Source organism: Nothoprocta perdicaria, unplaced genomic scaffold, assembly GCF_003342845.1.
Source record: "Nothoprocta perdicaria isolate Ctin4 unplaced genomic scaffold, notPer1 scaffold_124, whole genome shotgun sequence".
NCBI classification, from domain to species: Eukaryota; Metazoa; Chordata; class Aves; order Tinamiformes; family Tinamidae; genus Nothoprocta; species Nothoprocta perdicaria.
Window position 1 is genome coordinate 2,306,311 of NW_020454361.1, and position 18,191 is coordinate 2,324,501.

General features: G+C 38.0%; 1 protein-coding gene across 1 annotated transcript; it reads right to left on the bottom strand.

The window, feature by feature from the left end:
- Positions 1 to 1,282: 1,282 nt before the first annotated feature.
- ZC3H12B (zinc finger CCCH-type containing 12B) lies at positions 1,283 to 13,773 on the bottom strand. Its single transcript, XM_026033192.1, has 6 exons — positions 13,696 to 13,773; positions 6,952 to 7,716; positions 4,799 to 4,938; positions 3,865 to 4,099; positions 3,667 to 3,773; positions 1,283 to 3,104 (listed from the first exon to the last, which is right to left on the bottom strand). Exons 2-6 carry the CDS (start codon positions 7,560 to 7,562, stop codon positions 1,690 to 1,692), a joined length of 2,508 nt encoding a protein of 835 aa, XP_025888977.1. The 5' UTR covers positions 7,563 to 7,716; positions 13,696 to 13,773; the 3' UTR covers positions 1,283 to 1,689.
- Positions 13,774 to 18,191: the final 4,418 nt, after the last annotated feature.

Here is an 18,191-nt window from a genome sequence, read left to right on the forward strand (position 1 = left end):
AGGTGCACTTGCAATTGCTTTTATTATCTGACATGAATACATTTTTGCACATGATAAATAGTCCACAAAATATTTTGAATCAATCCAACCATTATTACAATAACACAAGTGGAAGAAGTGATGTAATTTTGTTCCTCAGACAAACATAACCAGAAAGCAGCATGCAAGCCGTTATCAAAACACCAGAAACAACCCTAACTGCAGCCTCACGTTCCGTGTTTCACAGTAAGAAACATTTAGGCAGTGTCACACCTTCTCATGAAGAAACAAAAGGCCATAAACTAGGCCTTCTCAGCTTTCATGAAAAAAACTACAGTAGAAGTCAACAAGTCCTAGCTCGAGACATATCGAGTTAGTAATGGTTTAAAATGTTGAAATATACAGTGGATTCAAAAAAGGGCGTTCGGTCAGTGCAGCTTAAAAAAAACAATAAACGTCTCTTTTGGAGACATTTAGCTACAAAGGTTCCCACCCTGAGCAAGATAACCAGTTGCGCAAACAATGCCACACACAAATTTCTTCTCCCCTGTTGAAACAAGGGCTTTAAAAGCTTTCATGAGGCAAATGCACACCTTTGCATGGATCTCCAGAGCACAAACCAGGAGAGCTTTGCCACAAGCTCAAACTGTAGCATCTCTTTTCAAGAAAGCAGTTCTCTCCAAATCTCAAGTTGATCTGTAGAGCAATATTTACGTTCACAAGTTGAAGTAGAGAAATCTTTAGTTTCACAAAAATACCATCTCTGCTCCCAGAAGGGCTATAGTTACTGCCGAACATCCATGCTAACATCCTTTTCCCTCTGCTTGAGACAGAGTAATCCAATTTACATGAACACTTTTTAACCTGTAGCATTTCTATTCATCCAGAATGGTAGTTGTTTACAGTACAGATGACAGCCAAATCTGAAGAGAGACGCCACAGCTAAATTCCTTTTAGTTTACTGAGTGGAGCTCATTTCTCTGCCTACCCTAATATTTTGGTCCTGATTCGATAACAAATTCAGCTGCTGCTATATTGAGCCAAAGTATTGGACAACCTAATATTAGATACTCAGACTCCCAATGAACAGCTCTAAAATTCAGGAAATTCCAAAAACTGACATCTAAAAACTGAAAAAAAAGAATAAAACTTTTGTTTTTACAAATTGGTTATTTTAGTTTTTGCCAAGTGTTTTTTGTTGTTGTTGTTGTTGTTTTTGTTTGGTTTTTTTTTTTTTCCTTAAATATCTGACAGGCCAAAAGGCGCTGTCAAGTAACAAAGCTGAAAACCTAAAGGTGATCTGGGAGTGCATAGAGAATACTCGGAAAGGCCAATTAGGTACTTATAATTATATGAAAAGTATGCACTAGTACATGCAATATAATTGGTAACATAATTTTGTATTAATAGCTTTGAGACACTGAACGTGACATTCTAGTTGTTAATGATATATTCATGCAGCAAAGTATGCTTTTCCTGTAAAATATTATTAAAAATCCCTATATTTAAAATTTCAAAATTTTACAATGAAATCAGCTCTTATACGGTCCCTAGGTGCATATATATATTTTTTTTGATTGCTACTGTGTACAGAATTTTATATGAGAATATTAAAAAAAATTACAATAGACTTGTCCACTTCCATCACATAAGTTTTACTCCAACTTATTTTCTGTGTAGTTTCATCTGTCTAAAAGAGACTGTAATGATTTAACGCCCTGTTCTTAATTTGGCAACAATCATAGCTGCCAGTTGTTGTGCATCTGTCATGTGGGGATTCTTCTCCATCACAGAAAGGACAATGCTTGGAGGGAAAATATTGCAGAGATTTTTGTATGTTTGATACTGATGTTCTGGGATAATATGTGGTTCCCGTGGCTCACCACATACTCCAACCCAAGGATTCCGCCAGAGTTGCTCCATCTTCTCAGGCATGCTTCTTACCATTACAGGCTCATAACATGGCTGCATGAGGTTGTTGCTCAATGGATAAGAATGGTAAGTGAAAGAGTCTGATGCACATGGTAATGGATCCCAACTAGCATGCTGTTCTCGACAGAGAGGTGGTCTTCTCTGCCTTGTGGGGTTACTTTCATACAGCCTTGAGTCAGAAATACTGTCCATTCTTGTCATGACCAAGGCACGGCTTGGTTGTGCAGTTGGATTAATATTTTGAGGCACAGGGTAGTCTCCTGGACAACTGGACCGTGCTCCAACAACTGGATGCTGGGCATGTAGGCCTAAGTGGGAAACTGACTGTTTGCGGAGGGATTGCTTAGATTCTTCAGTTCCGTAACTCTGAACTCTGTTTAAGGCTTCATGGTAACCCTGGGAAAAAGGCTGAAGACGATTTTGTGATGAAAGTCTGTGGATCTTCACGTTTTCTTCTGGACTGGCATCTGCTACACCCAGATACAAGTCATTGTAAGAGGAGTAAGAATCATTACTTGTATGGCTTAAGCGATTTTCAGCGCAGGGACTTGAGTTTCTAGAATACATCCCCTGGTCTGCATCAGCCCCATAAAAATCTGTGTTACGCATACCACTTATGCTCAAGTTGGAAAAATCACTGAGTAAGGAATAATAGCCATGGTCCCCCAACGATTCGTATTTGGGATACTGGTCAGTATAGTTAATTGAGGCACCATGACTATTGGTGACTAGTATAGGAGGATATTGCACACTGGACATGTGTTCCAGTGAGGATTTCTGATGTGTGAACTGTGAGGAACCTGGCACTGGGCTGCTTGCAGAACGAGTGTTCAATGCACCGGCTGCATGGCTTTTTGGAGGGAGTGTTGGCACACTTAATGCAGAAACCAGAGATGGGACAGAGCTGGCCTCCGACTTCCGTGCTACTGATAACTTTTCCTCAGGCTCCACAGCTACCGATCTAATACTTGGATCTGACTGACGTTTTGGGGTAATGCGTTTCACTTCAGAATTGATTTCTCCTTTGGAGATGGATGGCCCTGTGCCACATTTGGCCAAGGCTCCCTCACTCATAGTTTTCACAGCAGATAATTTGGCACTTATTCGAAGCTCATCCGCTACTGACCTTTGAGGCTGGTTTGCCCGTTCTGGGTGGTAATATTTACATTTGTGCCCATAGGTGCACTTTTTACCTGTAAGAAAAGTGTCTTCAGGTTAAATAAACCAAAATCAAATCAACATCACTAGTTGAGATCTTTTTATCTTTCACTGTTTCTCAACAGTAATGTTTGTATACTGACACTGTAAGGAGAAATTACTCATACAGGCAATCACTGCAATCACTTACTGCTACCTATATTCAGGTACGTCACTGCAACAATGGTAATATACACCATTTTTTTCCCCTTAATGTTCATGATTTGAAGAACAAACAGCACAGTTAATGCTGGATAAAATCAAACGCTTCAACAAAAGTGGTGTAGTTATGAGTCTTCCTCCTTGAATACAAGCCAGAAGAAAAAACACACAAAACTCTGATATCCACAAGGCATTTGGTAATATTTTGAAACATTTGGTTTCAAAAATTTCTTCAATTTTATGTTACATTGCTTTTTAAATATAGCTATGCTACATATAAAAAACTGATAGTGCTTGGATGAAAACAAGAAAAAAAAAAACTTTGTTTTTTTTAAGTAATGACAAATGCTTACTTGACCTTCCTTTCATTACAGTAAACAGATCTTACACACTTACCATAAGGACATGGTTGTTTTTTATGTTCAGGAATAACGGGCCTTTTCCTTAAGAAATTTTCAAGACTTGGACCATGGCGTCCTAGAGGATCATCAGGAGGCATAAATCTATGGTGAAACAAATATGAATTTCAGTGTTTAATGAATCAGCAAATTTCCTTACTTCTGAGGACAAAAAACAAACAGGCAAAAAACATACTTGTCATTCACAAAAGAATACATAAGCAGCCGTTCCTCTATGAACTTCTTCCATTCTGGTTTTTCATTTTGAAGATCACGATAGTTGTCATTTGATACAATGATGCCATCAGAGTCAAAAGCAAGTTTTACTATAAATCGATCATCATAGCAAACAACTCTTCTTCCCTGAACTCTTCGAGATGGGGTAAAAACAAGAATTTTTTCTTTCTCCAATTTACGTAAGATTTCTTGATCTGTAAAATAAGTTTAGTTGAGAAAATTCTCAAAAGTTTTGAAGAAATGCAGCCTTTGAAATATGAAACTTTCTCTTTTCTGACAAAATGTTGTATAACTGTGCTCATACAAAGTCCTCATTTTCACAAAAATACCTAAACGTGAAGTGCCATTAAGTATTTCTGAGGTTCCAAAGCAACTGGAAAATATTAAATATTACGGCTACATAACCACTCCTACTCCCCTGCAAACAGCTACACACTTTTTCTTGACGTGTTCAGAATGAGTAAGAACTCAATTGTTACCATATTACAAAAGTCTTTGTGTGTGTCAAAAGCTATGCTGTTTCTTCAGCGTTCAAGATAACTCTATTAAATTTTTCCCTAGACTGATATTACTTTATACGAGTACAGTGAATAAGAATCAGTTCTTATATTTTTAAATCTCTTCGCTAACAGGAAAATTATAAATGCTGCCTATCAGAAGTGTTGAGATGATCCGCTAATATTACAAAAAGCAGAGTTACTTTTTGGATGCAGTTACTTCATATGTGTTCCTTACCAATGAAGTTGTCTTCAGCTTGCAAACAGATGAGCGCTGCGCAACCACACAGCCACAGCCTAGTATGCAGTGCCCAGCAAAGAATGACATCCTTGTGTCTTGATGCAACACACTTTTTTTTTAAAACAAAGGTGTCAAATTAAAAACAAATCTGTTACCTGTAATTGGTGCATCGGGTCGAGACTGCTCTTTTCTCCATGCAGGTACAAACACAGTTATATCTTTATGTCCTTTCTCCAGAAACCAATCAACAGCTAGTTGAATTCCCCGGCAGGAAAATCCTTCTTTATTCCCATGACTGAAAATTATTAATAGCATTAACAAAAAGCTACTTAGTGTTTGGTTTTTTTTTTAATATAGCTTTTACAGTCTAAGAATATGGAGGAAGCAAATTCTATAAAGACAGTATTTTTATTAGACCAGCTTACATAATTGGAAAGTGACAAGTGTTCAGTTGTCATAATTGGAAAGTGACAACTGCATGAATTTGTAAAGAAAATGAATGGATGTCTTCAAATCATCCCATCCACTTCAAAAGGCACTCAGTCACTTTCCATGGTGTACCGGGAGGGGGATTCCCACCTGTGAAGGGGGCTAAGTCAGGGGAGGCCCTAGGATGCCAGAAGAACAAGGGACATTGTGCATGGCAATGATGTCCCTTACTTGATAAAACCTGTATGCCTAGCATGTGATTCAGAAACACAGGAGAGGACTTGCTTACAACAGCCCTGGAGCACACGGAGCAGTCCATGCAGTCAGCTGTAAGGAGGCTTTTTGGTCCTGTATAATCATAGGAATTTCTCTCAGTACTAAAATCTGCTGGCTGTATCATCCTGTCCCAAACTGTTAGGTCTGTGTAGAATCACTAAAAACTGTTTGCTTAAGGAAAATTCGGTCCTAAAAATGGAAGTCATTCTTATATAGTCATCTTAAGATAGAGGTATATTTTGCCATAAAGTCAAAGCTTTTGTTCCGTTCAAAGCTGTCTCTACAACAGGGAGGTTGTGGAGTCTCTCCTCTCCCTTTCCTCTCCCTTTCCCTCTCCTCTCTTCATGTAGTCTCAGTCTGTACAGTGGGTGATGCACAATTAAGATGTTTGAGTCTTACTAAAATTGTTTAGCAAAGGAATCAAGTTATTCTGCGAATCAGCATTCAAAATGTTACTTGAATATTATTATTATTGGATAAAAACATCACAGATTAGAAGTCAAGAAACATGCTCCTTCTGGACTCTAAATGTCATGTGAAATAACAAATAAAATAACAAAAATTACCAAAAAAAAAAAAAAAAAAAAAGACCGAAATATACAGATATTTAATACTAACTGTATAACTAAGACCTGTGAATTACCAACATAGTCCAAAGCCTTGCAACTTAATAATATACATATAGTTATACAGATAAAATACAAATGTGATTTATTGCAACATCTTACCTTTATATATAATAACAGTCTTTTAGAATTTGGAGTTTTACATATTTCACATCTCAATACACTTAAAAAAAAGTCTGAATTTTTAAAAAATGTTGGGGGGGAAAAAGGTGGGGGTTTTTTTGTTTGTTTTTTGTTGGCCACAAGAAGTTGATACTGAAGGAAATTCATTGCACAAAGCCCGTCTAAAGAAATCTACTAGTCATCAGACTGTCAAAAGAATTCACTTAAAGAGATTCTTACTTTCTTGATGACAAAGAAAGCATTTCCTAGCTCAACTGGATATTTTAAGTGGCCTGGGACAGAAATCTCTGAAAAACTACCAACTCAAGCAGCCATACGCATATGCATAAACACATTGTCTGAGTACGCAAGCACCACAGCTGTATAAGCTAGCACTTTTAGCTCATGCCTAACATTACACTGATACAGGTCAAGAGTTTATAGTTCTGAGAGAACTTGATCAGCAGTCACTCAAATATCCTGAAGTTCATTGCATATTATCAGCATGCACTGCATATGTCATTTTAGGAAGAAGCAGGTCTTCCTCACCTATTGATTTGCCTCTGAACATTAAAATATTTGATAATTTAAAAATTAAACACATCTACAACAAAAGCACGCTACAGCTAAATTACTAAAGACGACAGAGGGAAGAACTTAATTAAAAATATATTTATAGGGGAGAGATGGTGGGGGACACACACCTAGAATAGGTATTATGCAGAAGGAATAATAACCTATATAAAAGCCTGGACTACAGTCCATAAGAAGTATTAATTATTAATCTAAACCTCAAAATTACATTGCAGAAATGCTGATTTTGTTCATAAATATCTTGGTGAATTTTCCTTTAAAAATGTAATTGGGAGACCCACCTCATAGCCACGTTGCTTCCATCAATGACAATTGGCCTCAGGTTATCACTATTATCCACAACTTCATCCTCAAGTGACAGTTCAGGGCTTGTTATCTCCTTTGCGCATGGGCCTCTCGGCACCAGAGTACTAGTGGTAGTGCTGGCACTGCCTTGTCCTTCTGATTCACTTTTGTTGCCAAGTCTCACAAGCTCTGCCAGAACATCATTGATGAGGGCATCTGCTCCCAGTTTATTCAGTACAGCCTGAATCTGATCTCCTGCATATCCAAGCTTTAAAGCAAAATCCATTTTAGCTTGGTATTCCTTGTCCAAACTTGTTTTACTTTCTTCCAGCTTCGAGTCTTGTGTGATACTGCTCTGTGAAAAACTTGGACAATCCAAACAAGGGGAGCGACATAGTGGCCTATGTGGTTTAGTGGAAACCTCCTTCTCTCTCCACTGTATATTGCTACAGCTGCTTCTGAAGCATGGTTGGTCAGGTTCGCTTTCTGAGCTCGTCCATTCCTCAGATTCAGCACTGCATTCCCCAACATCTTGTTCCACATTTCTGTCTTCTCTGGTGTGCCTCTTCTCCATTTTCAACTTCCCCACCATAGACCAGGCCGTCATCACGTTCAGCTTCCTGTCAGAGAGCTCAAAATTTCTCTTTCATTTCCAAAGCCATGTAGGATTCATACTCAGTTGCATCTTGTTGGCTCATTACAGGTTTACAAAAGGATGGAATTAATTATGTCCTGGCATAAACAACACTGACATGAAGTTCCTTAAAAAAAAAATTAAAAAAAGGGGGTGGGTGGGAATGAAAAACAGCTTTTGTTAAATTCTGCAAAATACCTGACTATAGTGATTTTGTTTACAAGTAGAGATCCCCATACATTCAGACTTTGATATAAAAATTGATCATAATAAAGCACCTAGTTTTGCTGTCCCTTTACTCATAAATTAAATTCCCTCTCCCTCCCCCATTAACTACATACAAAAAAAGAGTTGCCACACAGTAAGTTTACAGCTGAAGTTAATGAACTATCTCTACATTTAAAAGAACAACAAAGAAAACGACAACCAACCACTTTCAATAGAAAACAATCTTCGCAATTGTCGCCTGTCTACTTCAGGAACAGTGAAGTTCCAATATGCATAAAATTTAACAGACACTTTCAGGCTTTTCCAGTCATAACTGACAAGCTACACCAGGTTAACTTTAGTGTAAGTTGACTGCTAGATATGCTGAAATCATTACAGAGATGTACACAGGTTCCACAGGATGATCATCTACTGCTTCGTTTACTGTACCTACTGCACTGAAAAATCCATAACCAAGAATGGATATTCTACTAACCTACTGTGTTTTGATAAAATCACTCTCATAATGTCACGATAAGCACTGAAAATTCTTGTCTTTTAGCAGAAGTAAAAATGTTCACAGAATTCTAGTGGGAGTCCAGACAAACTAAATCATTATGTTGGTCTGTGAAAGGTTTGACTGCAGCTATGAAGCTTTTGAAAAACAGTTTTTAAAAGGACCTGCAACTGCAGCCAGTGTATATTTTACAGAAAATTACAAGTCTAGATGGAAATGCAGGACGCTGGAGGAAACTGATTCAGAAAGATGCAGCAATATAAGAAATTTGCAAGCCTGCATAAATGGGGACTTCAACTACTTGGCCACTAGCAGAACTGAAGTGTTTACAAAGAGGTCTGCTCTCAGAAAGTTGTATCTTCTACTCAGTAAACCAGCAAACTCTGATAATGCAGGACCCTATGCAGTCCTCTGGATAAAGAAAGCAAAAGATGTAATTGTCTTGAAGAAATTATTTAATGCTTAAGGTCCTTGCTTTAACTTCACCTGTCTATTGTAATAAATCTTGTTCTTGCTGAAGTTGCTGCTTTTAAATGTAACAGCAGAAAACAAACAAACAAACAAAAAAAAAGAAAAAAAGACTGAAAGAGAAGAATGAGAAGATATCCAACTTCTTATAAGAGCCATGGGAGAATATAGCCTTTGGAATCTACAAACTGTTAAAGCTATGTCTGTTGTAGAGACCTTTGCTTCGTACAGATGTTGTCGGAATAGGCGTGAGGAGTATGATTTAAACAATACTGGTTTAATTCCAGAGGATTACTGGGTTTAAGTAGTAGTGACATTAAAAAAAGCCCTTCTACTGACACAGTTTTCAAATATATTGTCACTTTTAACAGCATAGCCTAATAGCTTAGTGTTCTAAAGGATTTTGCAGATGTAAGCTATGGATGCTTATCTCAGTAAATATTTCAAATGAACACTGAATCAGAATTAAACTATACATGAAACAAACTGTGTCTAGCACATCATATAAACAGAGGATTTGAAATAAGTTATTAAAGACTCCACTACAAATAAAATGAACAATATAAGATGAACAAAGATAATGTAGAATTCAAGCATCTTATCTCAAACTTGTCATTTATTTTGACATACGCAGAAGTACGAATTCATAAAGCTAAGATGAACAGAGTTGAAATTATATGGAAAGGAAATAGCATATTAGTTATTTCTCGACATACACAGTCTGCACACGAAACAAACACAGTTTCTTGACTTAGAAAGAACAGGTAGTGCTGAGCACGAGAAACACTTTTGAAGAGAAGGAAATGAAATATTTCAGTTGCACTGGATATTAAACTTGACTTTCTAAGTCAGGAGAACAAACCAGAAAGTAAGTATGCGAAAAACAGAAAGTAAATATGCAAACAAAAGAGTGCCCCATCACTCTTTGTAATTTAATACCAGTTCTCACCTATCTTCTTTTCTTGATAATCTTCAGCAATAAAGATAGTACTATCACTTCTCAAAAAGTCCATTGTGCCTAGCAAGGCCACACTTGCATTTTCAAAGATGCATCAATAAAATATGTTATCATTTCAACTTACATTTTTTTCTAATTTTTCTGATTTTGTAATTGAATATTTTGAACACTGCTGTTACAGACTAAATCAAACATTCATTTGACAGACTAAATTAAACACATTCTGTTCCTAAAGGATTCCATATACGGAGTGGATCTTCACATGTTACACCATCAAGGAATAGCAACGGATGTACTCAGCAGCAGGACATATGCTTTCTGATAAGCTGAAAGAGCCATTTTAAAGGAGGGAGAAAAGAAAAAAAAAAAAAAAAGAACAAAGGAAGAAGAGGTAAAGAGACTCCTTCCTTGAAAATATCATTACTACCTTTCCGGAAAGCACAAGAGGGGCTTAAAGGTATCTTTTCAAGTCAGATACACTGTTTTTTTGAAAAACAAAGCCAGTCCTTAGACAGCTCTGCTTTCAGCAGGGTGCCTGACTAGATGACCTTGAAAGGTCTCTTCCAACTGAAATTCTTCTTATGAATTATTCTATGATTCCTTCATTCTTACAGTGACAACAATGCTTATTTCTAATAAGAAGAACACAAAAGTCATCCTCAGGAAGAGAAGTGAACCCTTCTGTTCTGCTTTCAAAAGAGAAAACTGCAAATATCTATTCTCCAGCAATATTATTTCACACTGTAAGATGATCTGAATTTTTTTTTTAATCAGAAAAACCTAGGATTAAGAAAAGAGAATGATTTGGCAAAAATTATGAAATTGTTGGTTTATCTTTAAAAAAGGGGAGGAGGGGGAGAGAAGGTATTTCATATTGTTTCTAGATTAAAGTTATCAGATTCCTGGCTTTACCTGGTTTGGTTGAAGTGTTTGTGGATTCTTTAAAGGAGTGAATACAATAAATTCCCTAAGAGGATGTCTTTATTAAAATACATTAGCTATAGCAAAATATTAAGTTGATATTCTGGCTATGTTATCTAAATCAACACAAGGCTGACTTAGGCAGAACAGAGTACTAGTGTCTTAGTGAGAGACTCCCTCTGGAAGGGTTGAACGTGGACAATGAACTCTAATACTTCAACTCTAACCAATGAGCACTTTGGCTTACACCAGGATTTGCAAAGGCTTCAGTATTCTGTACCATTATACTCTAATAACATTCTAGATGGGACTCACAACAAACCATGTAAAGCCTAGGCTTTATTGTGGCAGGGTGATTCAACCTGCTATGCTAGCAAGCAAAGTCAAAAATAACTTATGCAAGGAATTGAAATAAAATAGCTACCTTTAAAACTTAAAGACACTTAGCTGAAGTACAAGTTTAAATATAGAAAGAACATATATATTTGAACCAAGACTGACAGCTAAGGGAGAGTTTTTCTTATAACGGCCAATCTCATGAACAAATTGTTCGCCTAAGAACAATAAAACTGTATATTAGAAGGCTCTTCCGAATACATTTCTTAAATCTGAAATAAACTCGATACTACATGTCATGGTATCAGAAATCCTAGATCTGGATAGATGGTCAGGGTATACCTGCTTCCAGGTGTGTCCTCTGTGATATTATAAATACACCTTATCGAAAAGAGAAAAAGGACATTTCACAGGAAATACCAAAAAAAAATAAAAAATAAACCCACAAACAAACAAACAAAAACACTACATTAGAAGGTAAGGAATCTTACTCTCTATAATATTCTACTATTCAAAATGCTCCTCATTTATAATGAGGAATATAACCTGAGGAATATAACCTTTCAAATTAAATTTTAAAAGGTAAGTTTCTAAATATATATTTGTCTAGCCAGGTACACTTGGCACTTCAAAGCCCTTTGTGCCTAGCAGATTTCATTATCAAAATCAGGTTTGCCTGTTTCAGTATTCCTTCTTTTTTATTAGTTTGGCTGTGTGTGACATCTAAATAGTATTATAGGCATCTTTTTGCATGATGAAAATTGATAAAACAGTATATCCAACCAGTTGACAACCCAGCAACCTCTGGAATTTTTTCCTGAATTTATAAAAATATAAAATCTTTCATTCTCCAGTCCAAGCCCTTTTTCTAAAGCTGAACTTACATGCTGCTGCCTTCCTTATTCCAAAAAGCTCCACACTCTTCTTGAAAGCAGTAACAGAATGCAAGTAAGAGGAGCAATTTGTTTTATTTCTATTTTTAATAGATAGAGTAGAATTATAAGGGTTCTTTTAAAAAATAAAATCACATACGAGTTTCAAAATGTAAAGTGGCTTAGAAAGTCAACATCATTAGGCATCAGCAATGGAATAACTTAAAATGGAATAGGCATGTCACAAGATCAAGAAACAGAAAGCCAGAACTCATCTTAGTCACAGTAGCTGGAGGTACATTTTACTAGTTCACTTGGACATAAAGATGTCTACTCATCCTCATAATATCTTTTATATTCATGATTTTTGACTAGACATATTACTGTCATATTTTTTATGACATTTTAAAGTGATCCTTCACTTAGGAGGTATTACAATTGATTTTTAAAATTCAGCAAGTATTAGACTGTTTTAGAAGATAAACTGAACGCAGGTCCAGAAAATGTCAGCAGCTACAAGAATGACATATGAATATATGAAAGCGATGAAGAAATAATATGTTCCAATAGCAGTTAACTTTTTCTAAATTTGTGAATGACCTTGACATCCTCACTGAGCCATTTTCCAGCAAGAAACAAATAGTTTTATAGGCAACATTAACTACACTTAAAAATGCAGTTTTCAGCTCTACATACCATAGTATGTTCATAATACTTCAGCTAAGATAAATATTTCTCTTTAATAGAGGATACTTCCTAAACAAAAATCACTATCTGACAGATACATCCATTTCAATGAATAAACACACTAAGAATAAATGATCAGATAGAGCTAGAATGCTGTATGCTTTTAAGCACAGAGAACTGCCAGTTCAGGACTGCACCATATCAGGTCATAAATGAGAGATATTTTAATTTTCCTTCTATTTTCACTTCTAATTTATGATGGAATATGCATATTATTGAAGTATGTTACAAAACAATAAAAATGAAACAATGCACCACATGTATCTCAATAAATAACCGGAATTAATTTAAATCCATATTTACAAACTTAAGAAGACGTGGTATAGATTTTGCATTCCTTTTGCTAACTTGCACAAGAAATATAATAGCTCAATTTAAGATGTAAGGACTACAAAAAAAATCGCAATTACAATGACATAGCTAGAAGACACAACTTCTTTAAATAAACTCACTAAAAAAAAAAAAAAAAGAAAAAGAAAGCTCACAATGTTCATCTTTATCGCAATGAGTGACCAGTGCATTATTTACATTTGCACTATAAAGCAAAATGGAGGGATGGAAGTAGTGACCAGCAGGTATATCCTTGAAATAAGCAATTTCTTATTCAATCACCTTGCAATTTTGTTAATACAGACTGAACTTTCTTGCCATCCATCTCATATTCAGATACACAACACATTTTAAATAGCACTATAACACAGCCTGCAAAACGCTGCCTTCTCATTTATCGTTATTAAATGAATCCCGGCAAATTTCCCGACCAGCAGCTGCCGGCGCTGCTCCCGGTTTGCCAGGCCGTTCCGACCGCGCGGCCCCCACGGCCTCTCCACCCCGTGCGCCTCCGCCGCGGACAGCCCCCCGCCCGCACACCCCCTGCCCGGCGGGGCTGAGCCACCGCCCCTCCCTCCTCCTGCGGGCCACGCAGAGGCGGACGGCGGCTCACGCAGGGCCGCACCGCGGGGAGGCGGCAGGAGGCCCCGTCGCGGCCTCCGCCAGGCCCGCGGGAGACCGCCCGGCCCTGCCGCGGCCTGCCCGCCCCGCCGCTCCTCCCGCTCCCGCCCCCGCCCCGTCGGGCCTCACCCGCCGTCGTCGTTGCAGACACCGCCTGCGACTCCTCGCGGGGTCTGACGGCGGAGGGGCGAGGAATGGCGGCGCTCCGCGCGGCCGCGGCACTGCCCTGCTCCGGCCGCATGGGGGGAAAGGCTGCCTGGAGGGGCGAGCAGAGGGCCAGGGCGGGTGAGGAGGGGCGGGCGAGGGGCGGCAGCGGGTCAGCACCAGCGGGAGCCCGGAGGCCGCTGCCGCCGCCTCATCGCCGCCGCCTCAACCGGGCCCGGCGCCGTCTCCTAGCAACCGCGCCCGGCCCCCGCTGCGGCAGGCGCCCAGCTCCGGCGGCCGCGCGCTCCCGCCGCCGGCGCGCGCCCCCCGCCCCTGCGCAGGGGGGCGCATTGGGCGGGGGCGCGCACGTGCGGCCGGGCCTTGCTGACAGAGAGGAAGGTGTGTTAAGGTAACGTAGTAGTACGGTTCCCTGCCGGCAGCAAGGTCTCACGAGTGTCGTCTCCTGAAAGCGTCAGGGAGGCTTGTGCGTGCAGCTTCCCCGGGAATGGGAAAGGGAGACCATTTCCCCTGCATTTGTCCCACAAGGAAGCAGGATTAGAGAGGGAAGGTGGATGGCGGGCACTGTTGGTGAAAATATTGTATTCTTGCAGTTTTGTAAATTAGGGGAATGGAGTATGAAATAAGGGATATAACTAAATTCAAAACCAAAAAACACTTAGACCCAGTGCAGGTCTCTTAAATCTCTTGCTCTTTAGGGCATCAGTGAACACTTCAACACACAGCATATATTGAAAGAGTAATAGAAAAAATGTATGAATGTTTCAGACTTTAGAAAACAGTATTTGAAGACTAAACCATCGAGTGATCTCTCAGGCCTAGCCTCTGTTATCAGGGTTGCTTATGACTGTGTCACTAGCCTCTTGGCACTTCCTGAGGCATGTTATTTCACAACAACTGCTTTTTTTTTTTTTTTTTTTTTTTTTTTTTGTTAATTCTTGGCCTGCTATCTGTAGATAAAAGTCTTGCAAGTGTAATTTAGGATTCAAAACAGATGAGATATAGAAATAATTTATATTTTAAAACACAGGAATCTCAAGCAAATTTCATAAGTTGGCACATACTGTTTTGGTTCATCCATCACCTATTGTTTCAATTTAGCAGTGCTAAATTGCCACCCGTTCAACCCCATGACAGTGTGTATCTGTCCAACAGCATGTTAGCGGGGCTCAGGCCTATCCTGTGTTTTACTGGGGTCTCTTTATCATTCTTCCATGTTGGTACTGGGGCTTCTATAAATGCAACCATTTCGATAAACACTATTTCTCTCAAAAAAAAAAAAAAAAGGAAAAAAAGCTGCACGTCAGTCCTTAGTACTTTTTCCTACCTTCACCTCTGCAAGTTTCCCCTGCCAGTTTCTGAACTACATATCTAAGATTAACATCTGCAAAAAAAAATGACATTAGTTTGTTGCTTTCACTCACTTGCCCTTGTGTGAAAAGACATTTCAGATGTTATAATGAAAAAGCTGCTTAATGCAACAGTTGACAAAATTACTATATAGGTGCTTTCTGTTATATAAGTGAATCTGTTATGCTGTCTCATTTTAAAAAACAATGATTTGGCATATCATCCCCTATATGTGGCAAGTTTCTGTAAATAATAACAAAGTGTCCACACTGAATGAATCTCGATATACTTTTATGAAAGTCATTTCTTACTGATCCAACAATAAAATGGCACTTTTAAATGAAAATAATTTAAAAAGGAAAAAAAATGCACAAACATGTTAAATTCAACATATACAAAAAAGAATGATGGTTAAATATGAACAAGGTAGAATTCTTTAGGGTCAGCTACAAGATTTCTTTCAATGGCAATTGTATGCTTAAATCCTTTAACTGTCTTTGAAAATTTTAATCTGTGTGCTGAGAGAGAAAAAAAAGTAATTATTTGGGCTCCACATATCAAAATTTATAAACAGCAGCCAATTAGATACTAAACATCAGTGCCATGATTTCAGATGATATAAAAAACTGTATACAAAGAAAAGTGAACTATAGATTAAGACACCTGTTCAAAACCATGAAGCAAAAGTTGAATTAAAAGTTTGAAGCTGTTTGAACAACAAGTAGTAGCATCAGAGCTGGATAAACAGTCCTGATGTGCAAACATTTGGCCTCTACCATCTTGACTTACTGATTCTTGATTTTGTATCTGAAAAAGGTTTTGCATCTTTGGAAAAAAGTAGGAATCTTGGAGTGTTGACAGACATCTCTAGGGCATAGCATGCTTTTCCTTCACCTTATCTGATAGCAATGGTGAAAGTATGCAGTCCCCGCTTTTTCCACTGCTGTATTTTGCCTGCTGCAAAATTACACTGAAAAAAAATAGTAAGAAATTTAGCAGCAGTAGCTGAAGCAGCACAAAGGACTGTACTATGGTAAGACAATGGAGAGAAAAAAATGCCACCATGTTGTCAAATACAGGTCGTTAAGAGGACACCAACAGCCGTGCAGAACACAGAACCACAGGGGCAGCACAGGGAAGAAGACACAGGGAGATGGACATTTTGATTCCATGACTGAGAGAAATGTGGGTTTTCACAGCAAACATTGATTTCCTAAGGATGCTGAACTCAGTTGTGTGTTCCAGTTGCCTTATTACTGTATGAGACCTAACACACCTCACATGCAGATGTTCTTTACCCATGCAAGCTTCACACTACTGGTGCTTCTGTGACCTTGTCCCTATATAAATATTATGCATTGATTAAATAAATATGAACAACAGAAAAAAAAAAAAAACTTTAAAATCTCATTCCTCAGGGGAAACATGGAAGAGGAAAGATGGACTTGCATAAAGCCTATGCTAATCTCAAAAGACTGTCTTATAAAGCTCCAAAACTCTGTGATGGGTGCAGTGTTAAAACAAGAACAGCCCAAACAGATAAGTGATCTACATTAATTTTTAACAATGCAGAGGAGGATGAGAAGATCCCATACTAGAGAAAAGGAGGAAGGTGATAGGAATTACTCCTCAGTTATTATTTATAGAACATGAGCAAATATGTGTCCTGAAAGACAGGAAGTTCCATCTCCAGGTGAGGAGGAACTTTACTGTGAGGGTGACAGAGCGGTGGAACAGGCTACCCAGGGAGGTTGTGGAGTCTTCTTCTCTGGAGGTCTTCAAAACCTGGATGCCACCCTGTGCCACATGCTCTAGGTGTGCCTGCGTGAGCGGGAAGGTTGGACTAGATGATCTCTAGAGGTCCCTTCAAACCTTGAATATTCTGTGATTCTGTGAAATATTCCCAAATCTGTATAACACACCATTAGTACTAGAGACCTGTCTAGGCAAACTTTATGACTGCTTTGAAGTACATTCCACCTTGAATGGCTGGTGGAATAGGTAGATGTTTTTGTCAATGTTTTTGTCTTTTTTTTTTTTTTAACATGAAAATAGTAAAAAAATGCTACAGCTAGTGGGAAGACTCCTACTAAGAACTCCCAAATATTTTATAACTTTGTGAAGGGAGATTATTTGTGTAATTGAATGTAGAGTATAAGAACAAGTTAGAACATCTGCATTTTAATTTTCTGCCCTCCATCTTTCATTTTTTTCCTGTAAAATTAGAAATAAAAAAAAAAAAAGATAAACACTGCTAATGTTGTCTGGGGGTTCTCATCAGTTCTGATTTATAGGGAAATTTTCCTTTGCTTCCTATCATTTACTTACACTGCCTGCTCTTACACTCCTAGTGTCTTAGCAACAAGATTCACTGGTCCACTGTAGCTAACTTGTCTCCTACCCCCTCAAATCAATTAATTTATCTATTTAAATCATGCATCAAAAAGCCTGATCCCTCTGAGCACACAGTCCTACTCTTCAATGATTAACGTAGCAAGAGTTTGCAATTGACTCATACGATATGATGATGTCATAGGAAAAAGTCCTTAAATAAGGATGAAAATAACTAGAATCCCTCCCCCATTCACAACTGATGCCTATTCATTAAATATTTCAGAAATAACTCCTGCAATGCCTGCAAAAGTACAAATGCAAAAATTGCATTTGTATATTACAAATGAATCCTCAGAATATTATTTGGAAGATTGTTAAGAAAGCAATTTTGAATATAATAACTGAAAACTGCATTGTATTTATTAATTTATTGTCTAGTGAATTTGACAGAAAAAGAAGGTAGATGTTTTGTGCAAGTCATCTGCGTTTATAACTTCTCTAATATTAATTCTAGTTAATGACATTTATCTTCATTATAGGTAAGATAACAAGACAGTGAAAGACAGGACATACAAAAAACAATCCTTTTTTTTTTTCTCCATGTATAATTATTTCAGAGATCTCAGTATAGGGTTGATACATTACTTTTCTGCTTGAAAGTGAAGGCAAGCCTCATTCACAGCAGCTCAGCTTTGAAGCCTGTTTTCTGACTATTTCTTCTCATATCAGTACCCTCATAGACAAGCCTCTGTACAGCTTATAAGTTTCTTGAAAAATGC